General features: G+C 42.1%; 1 protein-coding gene across 1 annotated transcript in view; it reads right to left on the bottom strand.

Moving 5' to 3' along the window:
* MROH9 (maestro heat like repeat family member 9) overlaps positions 1 to 17,609 on the bottom strand; it is an 89,699-nt gene that overhangs the window by 19,520 nt on the left and 52,570 nt on the right. The window contains exons 9-15 of the mRNA XM_058700399.1: positions 16,518 to 16,642; positions 14,079 to 14,228; positions 10,394 to 10,548; positions 7,627 to 7,792; positions 6,331 to 6,473; positions 5,193 to 5,330; positions 3,020 to 3,140 (exon numbers count right to left, since the gene is read on the bottom strand). Coding sequence (XP_058556382.1) covers positions 3,020 to 3,140; positions 5,193 to 5,330; positions 6,331 to 6,473; positions 7,627 to 7,792; positions 10,394 to 10,548; positions 14,079 to 14,228; positions 16,518 to 16,642 — 998 coding nt within the window. The remainder of the gene's footprint in view (positions 1 to 3,019; positions 3,141 to 5,192; positions 5,331 to 6,330; positions 6,474 to 7,626; positions 7,793 to 10,393; positions 10,549 to 14,078; positions 14,229 to 16,517; positions 16,643 to 17,609) is intronic.

The raw sequence follows: 17,609 nt of genomic DNA, 5'->3' as shown, positions 1-17,609 counted from the left end.
CCTAAGAAGCACATCGCTTTAATTCAACTGCATAGTTTCAGTGAAAGTGTTTTTCCTTTAAAAATGACAAAATTTGGGGCGCCTGGGTGGCGCAGTCGGTTAAGCGTCCGACTTCAGCCAGGTCACGATCTCACGGTCCGTGAGTTCGAGCCCCGCGTCAGGCTCTGGGCTGATGGCTCGGAGCCTGGAGCCTGTTTCCGATTCTGTGTCTCCCTCTCTCTCTGTCCCTCCCCCGTTCATGCTCTGTCTCTCTCTGTCCCAAAAATAAAAATTAAAAAAAAAAAAAAAACGTTGAAAAAAAAAAAAAAAAAGAAATAAAAATGACAAAATTATTTTAAAATGTAACCAGAAGGACAAATACATAGGAAGGACTAAACACATTTTGAAGAGAGTGTAGGGAAAGTTGTTTTGCAAGATATTGAAGTTTACTGCAGGGGCCCCTGCGTGGCTCAGGACTGGTTAAGTGTCCGACTTTGGTTCAGGTCGTGATCTCACGGTTCGTGGGTTCAAGCCCCTCGTCAGGCTCTGTGCTGACAGCTCAGAGCCTGGATCCTGCTTCGGATTCTGTGTCTCCCCCTCTCTCTGCCCCTTCCCCACTCGTGCTCTGTCTCTCCCTCTCTCTCAAAAATAAATAAACAACAAAAAATTTTTTTTTTAAATTTTATTGCAAACTGCCATAATTCCATTGTGATATTTCCACAGGAGTGAAAATATAAATGGAGCCTAACAGTGTCATCCGGGGTAGACCTTACTATGGGGTGTGTTGTGTGTATGTGTGTATGTACATGAAATTAATAATAGAATTCATGAAGGTAGTATCACCAGTGAGTAGTGAATTTAAGGCCTATTAATTAAATGATGCTGGGATCGGAAGTTAATTATTCACTGAAAACTAAAGTTATATCCTACTTCATGGAATACCATATAAACTTCATGGGAAACGACATTACATGTAAAAATTTATATAAATGTGAATAGATTATAAACGAATATTTGTCAATTCTTCAGCCACAGATTTTTTTTTTTTAATTTTTTTTTCCCAACGTTTTTTATTTATTTTTGGGACAGAGAGAGACAGAGCATGAACGGGGGAGGGGCAGAGAGAGAGGGAGACACAGAATCGGAAACAGGCTCCAGGCTCCGAGCCATCGGCCCAGAGCCTGACGCGGGGCTCGAACTCACGGAGCGCGAGATCGTGACCTGGCTGAAGTCGGAGGCTTAACCGACTGCGCCACCCAGGCGCCCCAAGCCACAGATTTTTAATGCTTAATTTTTTTAAAAAAAAAATCACGTTTCATAAACAAAATTAAAAGGCAAACAACAAACTGGGCCCCGATTATCAACAGGCATTATAATTAAATGTATAACATACTTAACATCCTTCGCAAATTTCTGTGTGTGTGTGTTGTGTGAGAGAGAGGGAGAGACACAGCGACAGAGGATCACACAATTCATTGACACTAAGACTTTTGTAGGCAAACAGGCAAAGGAGAGATCGGATTGTTCAGATTATGGAAATTTAATTTCTGAATGATGATAGTTTTAAAATGTTCAACCTCTCGAAACATTTAAAAATTAAGGACAAGTCAAATCACATCCTCCTCTGAAATTGGAGAACTCATCAATAATGGCAAGAGTGCAGTGGGAGCGCCCACAAACTACACGGGAGTCTTCCAGAAATCAGTCTAGCAATAACAATCCTTGGCCTTGAGAATGCTTATACTCTTCTGTTATCATTTCAGATACTTGGAATCTATTAGAAGGAAGTAAGCTAAAATGCTAAAGAAAGAAGATTTAGGCACAAACATGTAAACTCTATGGTTACTTAGATCAGTAGAAAATTAGAAATAACATATATAAATAAATGTCATAAGCATCAATAGTACCATGTTAAATATTGTTGGCTGACACGACTAAACTAAGGTAAAATACATAGATTGTGCGCTCAGAACAGCTACCTAAAGGCCACGTCACCTCACAGTCAACTGGACAGTTGAGGATTGCCCAGAAGCTTCAATTAGAGAAAGCAGTAGAAGGATGTGGTCATTACTCAGCTCCTGGAAGGACAGGCCTGCCAATCTCCAATAGCAGTAAGCACTATATTCATGATTAGACAGGCAATCAGGGTTCGCTATGGTCTGTCACAGCAATAACGCTTCTATCTATAAATATAAATAAATCTTAGGTCATTTGTAAATTTCTTTTGAATGTATCATTTTATAGGAGCAATTATGTATGTCATATTTAGGCCTATTTAATGTTTGTATGTACTTAAAGGACAATACAATGAAAATAATGAATCGTATAATAAAAGTAATGAGAGATTCAAATGGATCAAGCAAGTTTGAGACCATTGGTGATTTGGTACCGCAATGTTCAGTTAAACTGATTTATGTATATTTCTAAAAGCTTTAGAAGTAGGTAGTATATAATCTTTTATAGTTTATTAACTGTTTCGCTGACTATGATGTTTGAAATTACATCAAAATTTTGAGAATATTTAATATGGTGCCTTAGACCAGTACTTCATTATATATTACCTCTATGGAAAAATTATATTTGACTCAGATAGTTTCAACTTATACAACTTTCTACCTGCCTTTTAGAAATCAAAGGACTTCCTCAATTTGCTTGACTCTAGTATAGTATTTCAATCTATGGTAGATATTTATACACAAATTAATGTAGTTCTATATGTTCATTTTACTCAGTCATTTGGACCATTCCTTTTTTTCCCCCCAGTTTGAAGTATCATTCATTTCCCAGATGCTACCTGCTATCTTTAAGTAAACTCAATTATCCCTTGATATACTTTCACAAGCATGCAGAGATATACGACTACAAAAATAATTGAGTCTTTGCAAATCCACATTTCCTAGGAAACGACTAAAGTTATCCGTCATTGTCTTAACCCTTGATAAGAATCAATATTCAGAGAGGGAGATAAAAGGTTGGAGTGTTGCCTTAAGTTTGCGTAAGGAAAGAGGACCTGGTTGTTCAGTCTCCTAATAAAACTCACTTCAGTGAAGAATATTACTGTGATGACACTGTCTTCTGACCGTCTAGGACCTTCCACTGAGAGCTTGTAGAGATACTGCAAAGTCTCTGGAAACTGTGGAAAGTTGTATTCACTGAGGGTTCTGTAAAAGAGAATAAGGCACTGAATTAGCAAAGACGATGCAAACTCTTCTTGCATCAGCAAATGCTACTGGTATGTTAGAGAGAAGCATTATCCTCATATTTTGTACTCCCAGGTAAAAATAAAGATCTTTTCTAATCCCTAGTCCAAGGCAAACTGCATCCCCCATTCTGAATTCTATGCAGACTCCAGGGAATTATATATACCTGGATCACTGACAATGTCTCTTTCCTTAACATCACTCCTTTTCCTATCTTTCCCCTCCTGTGCCACATAACAGAATGCCCTATAATACCGCAAGCTCCTTCCTGCCTGACCAAAAGAAGAGAAAACAAATAGCGCAAAATAAATACCCTAGCGATCCAAGATGGCTGCATAGGTCACCATCATGGTTTTAGACCAAGTCCTTCCTTGGAACGATACAATGAAGAAGAGAGTTTGGGACTATCGTGTGTTACTCGGGAGGAGGGGTGGTGAGTCCCGATTCACTAAGCCATTCTGGACAGTGACCAGGCTTACGGTTGTCCTGACACACTGGTCTGGATCAGATGGGTGGTGGCAGGCCTGGGAAAGTTGACGTGACAGGTTTCATTGGAAGACTCTGGGTTGGCATTCTAAACCAGGGCTTCTCAAACTTTAACGTGCATGCAAATTACCCAGGGATCTTGCTAAAAAGCAGATTCTGGTTCAGTGGGTCTGGAGTGGGCCATATGAGATCCTATTCTGCTTTCTTTTTTTTTTTTTTTTTTTTTTTTTTAAATTTTTTTTCAACGTTTTTTATTTATTTTTGGGACAGAGAGAGACATAGCATGAACGGGGGAGGGGCAGAGAGAGAGGGAGACACAGAACCGGAAACAGGCTCCAGGCTCCGAGCCATCAGCCCAGAGCCTGACGCGGGGCTCGAACTCACGGACCGCGAGATCGTGACCTGGCTGAAGTCGGACGCTTAACCGACTGCGCCACCCAGGCGCCCCAAGATCCTATTCTGCTTTCTATTTGTAACTTGCAAGTGCTGCTGTAGCTGCTGGTCTGTGGACCACACTTTGAGTAAGAAGATCCAAAAAGTACTAAGGATATTGTGGTTCTTAACTAGTGGCCACTTGTGGGGTGCAGATGTATCATGCTTTTATAAAATAAGATGTGTTCCTGAAATTTATGTGCAAATAATATGCCACGTGAAATGCAGCAAAAGCCCAGAGACCATAGAGCCTGTACTTTCTGAGTTGTTACAACTTCAAATGGTCTATTGTGTGGTCAAGTCCATGTATCTTGATTTTTGATCAGAAAATCTGATCCCTATAATCAGAAATTTGCTATTCACTAAGAAGCTAACTAGAAAGAAAAAAAAAGCCTCTGGTACAAGAAAAATCAAACTTCTCTTTCCTGCTTTTCCAAATTTGTCTCATTGAGAACAGATTTCCATTGAACCTCTTTAAGTATTTTTTAAAAAAAAAATTTTTAACGTGTATTTATTTTTGAGACAGAGAGAGACAGAGCATGAACAGGGGAGGGGCAGAGAGAGAGGGAGAAACAGAATCTGAAACAGGCTCCAGGCTCTGAGCGGTCAGCACAGAGCCCAACGCGGGGCTCGGACTCACGGACCGCCAGATCATGACCTGAGCCAAAGTCGGACGCTTAACCGACTGAGCCACCCAGGCGCCCCTCTATTGAACCTTTTTAAAGTGGGAGCACATCCATAACTGTCTGATGCCTGCAGAGCGGGAATCAGCTCACAGTAGAGGAAAGAAAAAGTAAATTTACCTCGTTCTCCATATCTGAAAGAGAAACCTGCTCCTTGGAGGGAAGATGACTAGGTATCTTTATCATCAAGTAGGAGGACAAGGAAAGGGAAAACTATCCCAATAAGTAATAAACTCCTCAAAATAAGGGAAGAATTAGAAATCAAATGGCAATTCAGGGCAATTTAGGAGAGACTGGGAAGTCGGAGTGGATATTGATGGCGTTCACACGTGGCTTCACTGAAGAAAGATGGAGACAGAGACAGAAAGATGAGATAGAGACAGAGAACCCTGTGCAGAGCCCCCGTTCTTACTTGGCAATAAGGTAGACCCCCTGATGGTGAAACAGCTCTTCGGAAAACTGGTTCCAGCAGTTCTTTTTCTTCAGAGCAATATCCACCTGCTGCAGTCCAGAACAATTCAGCAGAACTCTCAGGGCATCCCGGGCATAGCTAAGGCCCCAAAGAAGAGCCGAGTCACCACTTGACAGTGGCCTTCACATAGTGAAGTTCATGTGACCTGCCTTTTCATTCTGTCTGGGGCAGGATGCTGGGTTGGGGACAGGGGATGTTTCAAAGCAAACCAACTTTCAGTGCTCTCCGTCTTTCCTGATTAACAGTACATGGGATTGAGGGTTCCATTGAAACGGTGGCATGTAAAATCTGGGATTAATCATGGAGCAGCTTAGTCATTTGTTAGCTTAACAGGTTATTAGCACAAAATATTAAATGATGTGATAATTTGCTGAAAGTGTCCGCAGGGTTTCTTCTTCAGATGCTTTAAATAAATAGATACATTCTCATCTGTGTGGGATGATTTGGTGCATGTCTGCTTGAAAGACGGAGAATGAGTTAAATATCTTAATGGGATGCATTGTGCTTTGGAGTTTTGCCTGGCTTAGAAGTCCACCCCTGATGCGGGCAAATGGCAGGCAGTGGGTCCAGATTTCCCTGGGGCAAAGCTAACTGTACTGCCTTGGGTGAAAGGGAACAGCTGAATCTTACCTTACATGGACAGAACGTATACCCTCTTAAGCCCACACATCACATCACCAATCATAAAACTTCACAGTTCATAAAGCACATTTGCACGCGTTATTTTAATCTCACACGTACAATTACCACGAGAAATCACTTTCAGGGAGTAAACGGCAGAGCTAGCATGGGCCTGGCTTTGGATCTAAAGCTCCTACCTGCTCTCTCTCCCCTTGGTGCCCCCAACCCGCTCCGACTGTGGCAGAAAGTGGGGGTGCTTCTTTATACACGCCACATACACTCAGGGAGGGTGCTAGCTCACTTCTAGGTACTCGGGGTAGTTTCACAAAGAAAACTGTAATAAATGAATGCATTGCGTAGGATTATAAGGAGTTCCACATGAACCCGAGGGACTAGAAATAGTTGACAGCTGGGAGCTTATTTCTTATCGACTCTGAAATAACCACTGCAATCTCACAACGGCCTGTCCTCTGTCACCAGTCTCAGTTCACTGATGTAGAAGACTTGGAGCATGAGGGCCATCAGGAGCTGGGGGAAAAACTGGGCCACTGCTTTCTTGTACGAAGCAACAGGCAGCAATGTGCACAGGGCCTGGGATGCCTACAAGGGAAGGAAAAAGAAGTCAAGAATGTAGCCATCTGCCTCTAAGCCCAGTCAGCCTTAGTGACTGGGGAAGGGAGGAACACTGCAATCCCTCCTGCAACCCCCTGAAGGCAGCCTGGAGCGTGCATGCATATTCGTTCATTCCCTAACAGCTATGGAGTCCATTTTAAATGAACTATGCCCAGTATTCTATGGCAATGGACTCTCAAAGTACTATCAACAACCCCCTGGGTGCCAAACTGGAAGAAGCAAGCTGGTTCCCAAGGACAGTATACTTTCCAGTGTCCCCTTCATATGTGGCCATGAAGGATGGTCCTACCAATAACCCAGGTCCTTCCCGTGCTTCAATAATCCAGGCCAGTGAGATGGTTAAGAGGAGACAGGCCAGATCACTAGCAGTTGTTGGGCCCAGGAACCACTGCAACACCCACCTGCCACATCAGAGAAACACATCCCACCACCTCACGTTTGTGGAGCGCTACCCATTTTGTTTCCCATTATGTCTCTGTAAGACTAGAATTTACTCCCAGGAGTGGTGAGTTTAGTCCTTGGGAGATACAAAATGGTGGGCGCAAATGACATCAGGGCTTCACATGCAAAGTCTATCCAGTCTAGCCGGTGGCTAGTCTCTGAGACCATCTCCAAACTTCCGCCCTTGCTCCATTCTCTCCTTTCAGTTTCCTTGGAGTCACTCACTTACTAGGCAAGCTCCCATCTACGGGGCTTTTGTCTTTCTGTCTAGATATTCTTCTCTCTTGCCCAGGTATTTGCAAGGATCACTCCTTCACTCTCTGACTGGATGTCACCTCAGCAGAGGCCCCTCCCCTGACCAACCTTCCTAAACTCCCTGTCACTTTCTTTTACTCACATCACTTTATGTCTTTTCTCAGCTCTATATCATCTGATACATAACACAGTTTTGTGTTCATTGTCTGTGTCTTTTACCGGAATGTATGCTTCCTGGTCGAGGTGTGGCATACAGTAGGCGCTCAATAAATATGTGTTGGATGAGTGAATGAATGAATGAATGAAGGAGAGGACAGTGTCCAGAAGTATGACCAAGTCCGTGGGAAGATGGGGATTTTCATGATCAGAAAAACAACACCAGGACAAGGAAGCACTTAGTACTTAATACTTAAGTATTACTTACCGCTACAGGCATCATATTAGTAGTATCGAGAGAGAAACGTCTTCTTTCCTGGAGGCTAGCATGCACTTCCCCAGGCTTTCCTTTCAGTATCAATAAGATTGTTTTCAGCACATGAGGGGCCACGCTTGACTCAGAACCTGCCGCGTGCCACATCAGTATCAAAGTGCTGCAAACACAGCCCCCACCCCCCGCCCAACCATCATGATGAGAATCAGGTTATTCATTTCCTGCTTAATACAGTGTCATGAATCGAAGTCTTTTTTTTTTCTTTTACATGTTTATATACCAAAGAGATCACAGACAAGTCTAAACCAAACTGGTATGCTCATTTCCAAATGATCTCATTAAGTCTCTTGTCCTTGAAAACAGAGGAAGAGTGTCCGTGAGATCTTATGGAAAATACAGTCTGCAAGTCTGCAAGTTGATTTCCTACCACATTTAATTTTTTAAAAATGTTTATTCATTTTTGAGAGACAGAGACGGAGCATGAGCGGGGGAGGGTCAGAGAGAGGGAGACACAGAATCTGAAACAGGCTCCAGGCTCTGAGCTGTCAGCACAGAGCCCGACGCGGGGCTCGAACTCACGGACCGCGAGATCATGACCTGAGCTGAAGTCGGCCGCTTAACCGACTGAGCCACCCAGGCGCATGATTTTCTACCATATTTAAATATCTGTCCAGCTCAGTATCAAGAACTGATCAGCTTTCCCCACTCTGTACTCTGGTCCTCCCATCTTGTGACCTCGTTTGTCCAGGAATAACAGAATATTTAAAAAACTGGTATGGAAATACAAATTAACATATAAATAAATATATCAACTTAAAAAAAAAACCCAAAGAGGTAGAAATACTAAGTAAAAGATTAACTATATAAATTTAAATATTAGAAAATTAGATTTAAAAAATTGAGCTCAGGGGGGTGGGCCCTTTAGTGAAAGGTCACACACATTCTAGTGGCATAGGTGTCACTGGCACCCTGGCTTCTCTACCTCCAGTCCCCTCCCTCCCTCTGCACACCTAGCCACTTTTCAAGATTATTTTTACTAGTGCTCATCTTAAAAACTGCTACACATCTCTGTGTGGGTACATTCCTGATACCTTGTCAATCCATGCGGGGTCCTACTGCTCAGTCTCTCTGAGTTTAGGTTCCTAATAGGGGGCCTGGTCCCCTGGAACAGAGACATACCAGCTCTTTAGAATCCGTTACTCAACTGTTCCTGCCTTTGGGGCTCAGCTTACAACCAAGCTTAGACCCACATGGGCATCAGTTGCACATGGTCTGTCTCATTCCCTTACCTCTCAGATCATACCTTCTAACCGATCAGACATTTCTTCTGTTTGTCTGATGTAGCTCAACTCTAAATCCCACTCTTTTCTGCCGCAGCCCTCACCTAGATACACAAGATCTGCTCATGACTATTTAAAAAAAATTTCTTAATGTTTATTTTTGAGAGAGAGAGCGCACAAGTCGGGGAGGAGCAGAGAGAGAGGGAGACACAGAATCCAAAGCAGGCTCCAGCCTCTGAGCTGTCAGCACAGAGCCCGACGCGGGGCTCGAACTCACAAACCGCGACGCGGGGCTCGAACTCACAAACCGTGAGACTGTGACTGGAGCCAAAGTCAGATGCTTAACAGCCTGAGCTACCCAGGCGCCCCTGCTGGTGACTATTTTAATGAAGTTCACTTAACCCTATGCTTGCTTTCTGTACTCCCTCATTTCATATTGTTTGTACTGGATTCATTGGCAACTTGTACCCATTTTCAACAAAATGCTCGAAGGCTGGTAATATTTAACATACAATGGGGTGCTTAATTCCTGAATGAGAAAACGCTGAGTCTTATGAAGATTTTTAATTTCCAGGAATTTTCTAGGTAGTAAAATACTTTGTGAGTTTAAACCTCCTAAATAAATACAAGCTTTCAGTTGGAAAAAGAAAGTCAGTCATATAATTGGTTTGGCATTTTGTGAGTTTTGATGTCCTTTTACAGATGTTAACTCATTTAACCCACAACAATTGATTTACAGATAAAAAATAATTTTCCTCATTTCACATACAGGGAAATCTGATCAAGGAATTTAGAAACTTGTGTGGCTGGGAAGGAATTCAGATTCGTTTCCAAAGCCTGCATCCTTTTCGTAATGTAACTTCCTTTTACACTGCTAATAGTAGAGAAGTATTACCTTCCTTCTCAAGGTACAAATGATAGAAATGGAGTGATGTCCTTTACTCTGCTCGTCTAATGTGTGTTAGGCTCATACTGTCCCATAGGCTCACACTGGTATTCTTTTCTCCTTAATATTTTCTGTGATCCTGGATCATGAATTTCAGATAAACATGTAAGTAACAGGGGACTCTCCATTATATCTGGGAATTTTTAATGTTTCATTATTTTATTGGCAGGTGGAAATGCCTTCCATCTGCTCTTCATAAGTGAGAAAAAAAGCACTATAAGTTTTATTACTTATGGGGAAAACGTCCATCATCACTCTGAGGAGTGATTTGTTCCCGTGGTACATGCAGCAGAACACAATTTAAAGCCTCAGATAAAAAATAGTGACGAGGATCATTTGTGAGTGGTCTATAGTATTGTGTAGATATCGTGCAAGAATATGAATAACATGTATGATCTTATTTAAGCTTTATGATCATCCTGTGTGTTACAAACATAGATATCCTCTTTGAGAAAAAAAAGAAGCCCGAGTCTAGCTCTGTCTGATTCTGGAGACTGGGAACAAAGCACTGTAGGAAGGGGTGAGGGGACCTTACTTGTCCGCTGGAACTGGATAATCCATAAGCTGAAAGATGACCTTCTTTGGTGAAGTGCGTGTCAGCAAGGTAGTGACCCGCAGCATAGCTTGCCTCATCACAGGAGAAGAGTTTCCACGCAGTTTCTTATAAATAGCATCCACAATCTTAGACACCTGGAAAAGTAATTTCAAGGGTCAAACAAGTGCCTCTTGTTCCATGGCAACCTGTCAACCAAGGCATTTCTTGGATGTAAGAATTCGGTCCTTTTCAGAATGGCCACGGCAGGAATTTACACACAAATACGCACTAGAGGAAAGCATATTCACGTGTGTGACTACACAATGTAAAATACTTATTTGGATGAGAAGAAGCCTATCTATTTACTATAGTGGAAAAATACCTGTTTTTTTAAATTTTAATTTATTTACTAAAATTTTTTAATGTTTATTTTTGAGAGACAGAGCATGAGCAGGGGAAGGGCAGAGAGAGGGGAGGACACAGAATCCAAGGCAGGCTCCAGGTTCTGAGCTGTCAGCACAGAGCCCGAAGCTGGGCTTGAACTCACAAACCACGAGATCATGGCCTGAGCCGGAGTCGGACGCTCAACCAACTGAACCACCCAGGTACCCCAAAATACCCATTAAAAAGTTTATTTGGGGAAGGTAGTCTTCATTATATAAAACACATAGGCTCAGTGTAGAAAACATGTGTATAATTCAAGTCCTTTAAGAAGGAAGTCAAAATAGGGGCGCCTGGGTGGCTCAGTTGGTTGGGCGTCCAACTTCAGCCAGGTCATGATCTCATGGCTCATGAGTTCAAGCCCCGCCTTGGACTGTGGGCTGACAGCTCAGAGCCTGGAGCCCGCTTCAGATTCTGTCTCTCTCTCTCTCTCTCTCTCTCTCTCTCTGCTCCTTCCCCACTCATGCTCTCTTTCTCTCTCAAAAAATGAATAAACATTAAAAAAAAATGGAAAAAAAGAAGGAAGTCAAAATAATGGAACAGAAAAACAATGGAACTGTATACTTTAAAAACTTTCTGGCAATTAAAGAAGACTTGAATGTGCATATGGAATGGGGAAACTGTGTTTGGAAGAATGGCCCAGAATGGTAAACACTGAATCATAAGCTTGCAAATTTTATTCATAGGTCCTATGTGTGTTCAATGTTTTCCCCTTTTTATGCATTCCTAAACAAGGAGATTTCTAGTTAGACCTGAAATTTGTCTCAAGCTAATGGTTGTAGATTCAACATCAATTTTCATCTTCCTGGATGTCTACATTTTTTTATTTGGAAATATTCCTCAGAGAGCATAAGCTGAGATGTTGGTTGATGTAAATTTACATCCCATTGCGATTGCCTCATGTACAATTCAGTTATCTGTGCACAGCCCTCTACTCCAAACAAAAGAAAAAAAAAATAAGCGAAGTGTTAAGAGTGCAGGACATTCCTTCTGCCATATATGCTCCAAGGGGAGCACGAAGTGGGACACAATTAAACATTAGTCTTCTCCATAGACATTTTTTAAAACATTTATTTATTTTTGAGAGACGGCGAGAGAGCGCACGTGCTCTCATCCCCTTTTCTCCTCATCCCGTTCCTTTCCATGCAGCGCGCCCCCTAAAACAAGCCAGCTATGTCACTGTATGCTCAAGTGTGCAGTGATGATCTGCTTTCATTCTCGAGAAAAGACTTGCTGTGTTACGGTTATTTAGAGACTGGAAATCCACATACTCCATGTGCAGTTTCAGTGGTTTCCAGGGATAATTTTAACTATGCACAATTTCCCATTATAACTGATTTAAAACCTAGCCCTGTTTAAGATGACAATCCACTGTACTTAGTACTTGAATTGTTTGTGGGAGCTTGGGTGGAGCGATGAATTGCTGAACCCCATTTCTGTTCAGTTGCTTTCTCTCTGTTTAATGATTTTACTGCGGCAGAGGCTAGTTTTACACCTCTAGTTTTCTGTTGGGCTCCTCTTCCCCTCCAGGGCCTTGGTATGGCTTTATCTACCCTCTCTTTCTCACCGCATGAGAGAAGAGCTTAATTTATCAAGGAAATGACTGTCGCCCTCCAGCTTTCCCCTTGGTCCTACTTGCCTTCTGGAATGCTCCTGGATGTAGCCATGTTGGGAGTTCTATCGAAAGCTTTACTTCCCCTTTCCTGCTCGCTGATTTTGAGTATGAACTCTCAGTTTATTTTCTTTTTTCTTTTTTTCAAACATTTTCAAACATTGATTCATTTTGGAGAGACCGAGTGCCCGTGGGGGAAGGGCAGAGTGAGAGGGAGACAGAAGCCAAAGCTCTGTCAGCACAGAGCCTGACATGGGGTTTGAACCCATGAGCCGTGAGGTCATGACCTGAGCCGAAGCCAGATGCTCAACCGACTGAGCCACCCAGGCTCCCCTCTCAGTTTATTTTCAGTCGAATAACACCATGTGTCAGCACCAGAAACTGAGAGTTCAGCCCTCATGTCACCATCAGATCAGGGCTGGTTTCATGAGCATGTGACCTATGCATTTGACAGGGTTCCGCACTTAGAAGGTTCAGAGCTTTGCTGTCACCCTCTCGAATATTGAAATAATTTTATTTTTGAGCTTGTGTTTTCGAAGTGAAGTCCCATGGGACCATAGAGCATGCACGTGAGCTGGGAAGTTGGTGGCTGTGGCTCCCGTGTGCAGTCCCGTTCACATGCAACGTGCACAGTCTAAGTGCACAGACTTCCAGTGGACCCGAGATGTGTAGCAGTCAGTGGGAAATCACAGCGCGTATAAGATAAGCATTCACTGAAGCCTCAACCAGTTAAATGGAAAATGATGACTCATCAATAAGCTGAAGGTAGAAGGCGTTAATAGAAAGTGTGAATGTCAGAAATGAAATACAAATAATCGAGTTAGTTTTGTGTATTGCTTCCACTCTTTTGGTGTGAATGAAAACATATTCGTGTATGAGCTGTCACTTGCATTATTTTCTTGAGTTAAACACTTCTGTGTTTTCACCTGTAAATGGCATGGCATGATGTAAAAATGGCTGGTAAAATTTGTGCTACTTTAAAATTGTAGTTTTTTTTTTTTTTCAACTTAAAGACATTAAGTAGAAAATAAAAATGCTATGACAAATTGAGAGAAAGAGAGAGACCATGGAGGAAAGGGGGGAAACACTTCGTAGGACTGTATATATATTTTAGGTTTTCATTTAAATTCTAGTTAGTTAACATATAGTGTAATATTGGTTACAGGAATAGAATTTAGTGACATATGATTGTATATTTAATGGCACTTTAAATAATAGCACATGTTTTGAACAGGAAGCCCCACGTTTATTTTCACTTGGCCCCACAAATCATATAGCCAGCCCTGCAGCAACGTGAGGGTCCCTGAAAACTTTCCTTAGTGGTTACGCAGGAGATTACAGTTATATCTGCATTATTCTCCAGTTATTAATGTATTTCTTTAAAAAAACTGATGCAAATGTGGCAAAATGTGATTATTTGGTATGATTGGCAGGTGAACATTCATGCCATTGTTTTCCACACTTTCCGTATGCTTGAAATATTTCACACAAAAAAACCCCTCATTTGATCAAAGCGACATGTTGAACAGTAACAAGAAATACACAGGAAAAGAAGTAGCATGTAACAAAGGCAACAAGAGAATAAAGTTAGAGAATAACTCCGTGCCCCCTACTCATGGTCAAGTGTCTTACCATGGTGACCTTATGGGCATGAGACTCCAGAGTCAGTTTCAGTATGGTTGACGCCTTGAATGCAGTTACACAATTAGGTGAAGACAGTGTCATCAGGAGGCTCCACACAAAGTCAGTCAGCAAGGACGGCATTAAAGTTTGTCCTACGCTCTGAAACCAAAAGGAGAGCCATGACCTCAGGGCTGACCAACAACAACATAAGAAAGACCGTTGAATTCTATCATCCTGGAGAAGCTCCAGGCCCAGGGGCCAGGTACCGCTACATGGTTTTGGGGGGGGCCTTAGGCATTTTTGCAGTTCTAGCCCTCTTCCTTCACTCAAAAATGTTAAAAATCATATTTCACAAGTGTGGTGATATTGAGATGACTAGAATTCAAGTGGAATTGCATTTATTATTTTTTTCTTCTGATTTTTAAAGCGGCTCAAATATTTTCATCTGGATAAGTCAGCTGTGGGGCCAGGCCAGGAAGAAATGAAAAACTATGAACCGCTTGCAAGAGGCTCAGAGGAGGCTGCCCATCCACTCATTAGCCTAATCATGGCACTCAGGGTCCTGAGTCCAGGGCACTGGATGGAGGACGGAAGGAAGTAGAAGAACTTTCTAGTAAATTCTAATTTTTTTAAATGTTTATTTATTATTGAGAAAGAGAGAGACAGATAGACAGACAGAGCATGAGCAGGGGAGGAGCAAAGAGAGGGGGAGACACAGAATCCGAAGCAGGATCCAGGCTCCGAGCTGTCAGCACACAGCCCGATGCGGGGCTCGAACCCACGAACCGTGAGATCGTGACCCGAGCCAAAGTCGGTCACTCAGCCAACTGAGCCACCCAGGTGCCCCTCTAATAAATTCTAGATGCTTGGTTTCTTCATGTAAATGGATAACTTCATAGTCAACCAGCTCGTGATTTTTGAGGTGTGGGGTGGGTGAGAATAAATGCTTGATTCTGGAAAAACGCACTATCATCTGTGTCTCTTTGGTGAAATGACTCAGTAATTCAAATTCAAATTTAAGGTGCATATTTAAGACATCTATGCAGTATTTTTGACTATGTTATGTAAGGTGTATCACTTCCACATCTCAGCTTCACACAATTCTATCCCCTCGGCCATGGGAGGAGAAGACACTGCTTCACGTATGTACTTTTTAGCAGGAACCAAAAGACTCTCCCACTTCCAGAGATGAGCTAGCCTTGAAGGGCGTCCCCAGCAACTGCGCTGAGCTGTTGGCTCCATGTATGTGGCTAGAGGGCCAGGTATTAGACAGCCCAACCTAGGCTGCAGAGCTGGGTGACCTCGCAAGTGTGTGGATAAGCCCATGTACCTTGAAGAAAGTGAGGGAGTATACAGAGCCCCATAGGTTTCCCCAGGGGTTGGGGTCAGTGTAAAAATTATTTATGCAGTACTGAGGTTTATCACTTCAACTTAAAATTTGTTTTAATAAGTTTTTTATTTTTTAGAGAGAGAGTACAAGCAGGGGAGAGGAGCTGAGGGGGAAAGAGAGAGAGAGAGAGACAGAGAGAGAGAGAGAGAGAGAGACAGAGAGTATTAAGCAGGGTCCACGCTCAGTGCGGCGCCCAATGTGGGGTTCGATCTCACGACTTTGAGATCATGACCTGAGCCCAAATTAAGAGTTGGATGCTTAACCAATGGAACCACCCAGGGACCCCTAATAGGTGTTTTAAAACAAAATCTAAAGCAAGTTATTTTGATGTTTGCTGAGTAAATTATAATACTATTGAAAAGCCTGTTGATTGATGACTCCACTAACTTTGCTGAATAACCAGAGTTCCCCATCTTTAGTGACATATTTATTAATCAAACAAAAGAAGTATAAAACTAGAAAACACCTCATGTGCATGCTATAAGGATTACATAAAAATAATATAAATTGCTATATTCAGGAATATTAGGCATCGTTCTTACTCATTAGAGATGCAAATCATGAAAGCAAACACTCTACATATTATTTACTCTGTGCTTCACTGAACTTTAAAAACATGGAAAAATTTATTAAAAATAGAAACTGTTGAAATCAGTCGCCACTAGGGACTCCTGGGTGGCTCAGTCGGTTAAGCATCCCACTTCCGCTCAGGTCATGATCTCACTCCTGGTGGGTTCAAGCCCTGCGTCAGGCTCTGGGCTGTCTCCCAGTCTCTCTGCCCCTCCCCTGCTTACTCTCTGTCTCTCTCTCAAAAATAAATAAACATAAGAAGAAAGAAAGAAAGAAAGAAAGAAAGAAAGAAAGAAAGAAAGAAAGAAAGAAAGAAAGAAAAAGAGAGAAAGAGAGAGAGAGGGAGGGAGGGAGGGAGGGAAGGAGGAAGGAAGGAAGGAAGGAAGGAAGGAAGGAAGGAAGGAAGGAAGGAAGGAGAAAGAAGTTGTCACTAAAAGTAATAATACACATGAAAGAAAAGCCATTGGATAAAGCAGGGGGTAAGTTACCTGGACAATTTTAGCTCTGTCTCGTTGCAAGACTTTGGGTACAAATTCTGTATCACAGGACGGAGACAGGAGGCAGTGATTTCCATGCTTCTCATACTTTGTAGATTTAGTTTTTTCAATGTCTTCTGTATTGAGAAAAAGAGTTTAAGGTTTTTGTTGATCATCAGTTCCTTCTATGACATTGCTGTTTCCAATTTCTCCTTCCTATCCGATTCTGGAGATATAAAGTGTTCTGAACATTTCTCTCTGCTGACAGTTTGATCGCATCAGATATTATGACAGCACAGACTCAGAGTCTATAAAGTGTTTAAGTGAGGCCTCTGTGAAATATGAATGAAAGACATAGATCATTTTAATAGGTTCAGCAGATATTGAATATATTTCGGCCATCAAATGCATCATTCAGCGCCCTGGAAAAGATGTCGCTAAGGTGGAGGGTTTCTTGATAGGAGACCAGACATGGAGGCATTTTGCAAAGAGCTGGGGAAGTCATATAGCAGGAAAGCCAGGAGCTCTCAGTGAAAGCTTCAGGTGCTGATGTCTTTAGTTCCAGAGAAGGTAACTTGTAACGGTTTTTGGTTTGTTTGTTAACAGCTCCATAGGGATGTAATTGACATCCAGTTTGTCTAAAATGTACAATTTGGTAAGTTTTTATATATGTATATACTCACAAAAACTGCAATAAAAAAATGAAAAAAAAAAACCCAATCATATTCATTGCCTCCACCACACCTGCTCCCCTGTACCCACCCCTGATCCAAAGACATCCACAGTTCTGCTTTCCGTCATTGGCTTTCTGTCAAGTGTGTACTTTCTGATCTTAGATAAGTGGATTCATATAGGATGTACTCTTCTGTTGTGTCGCATGTTGCCCTCAGCGAAATTGTTTTGTGATTCACCCAAGTGGTTATAGGTATAGGTATAGGTATAGGTTATCATTCCCGTTTTACTGATGAATACTATTCCATCGTCTGCTTACCCATTTGCCTATTGATGGACACTTGGGTTGTTTCCAGGGTTTTGGTTTTTCCAAATAAAGGTGCTATCAACATTTGTGTACATGTTTTGCTCTGGGTATCTGCTTTCATTTCT

This window comes from Neofelis nebulosa, chromosome 15 (assembly GCF_028018385.1).
Source record: "Neofelis nebulosa isolate mNeoNeb1 chromosome 15, mNeoNeb1.pri, whole genome shotgun sequence".
Classification (NCBI taxonomy): Eukaryota; Metazoa; Chordata; class Mammalia; order Carnivora; family Felidae; genus Neofelis; species Neofelis nebulosa.
Note: the sequence above shows the minus strand (reverse complement) of the source record. Positions and strands in the feature narration are given on the sequence as shown.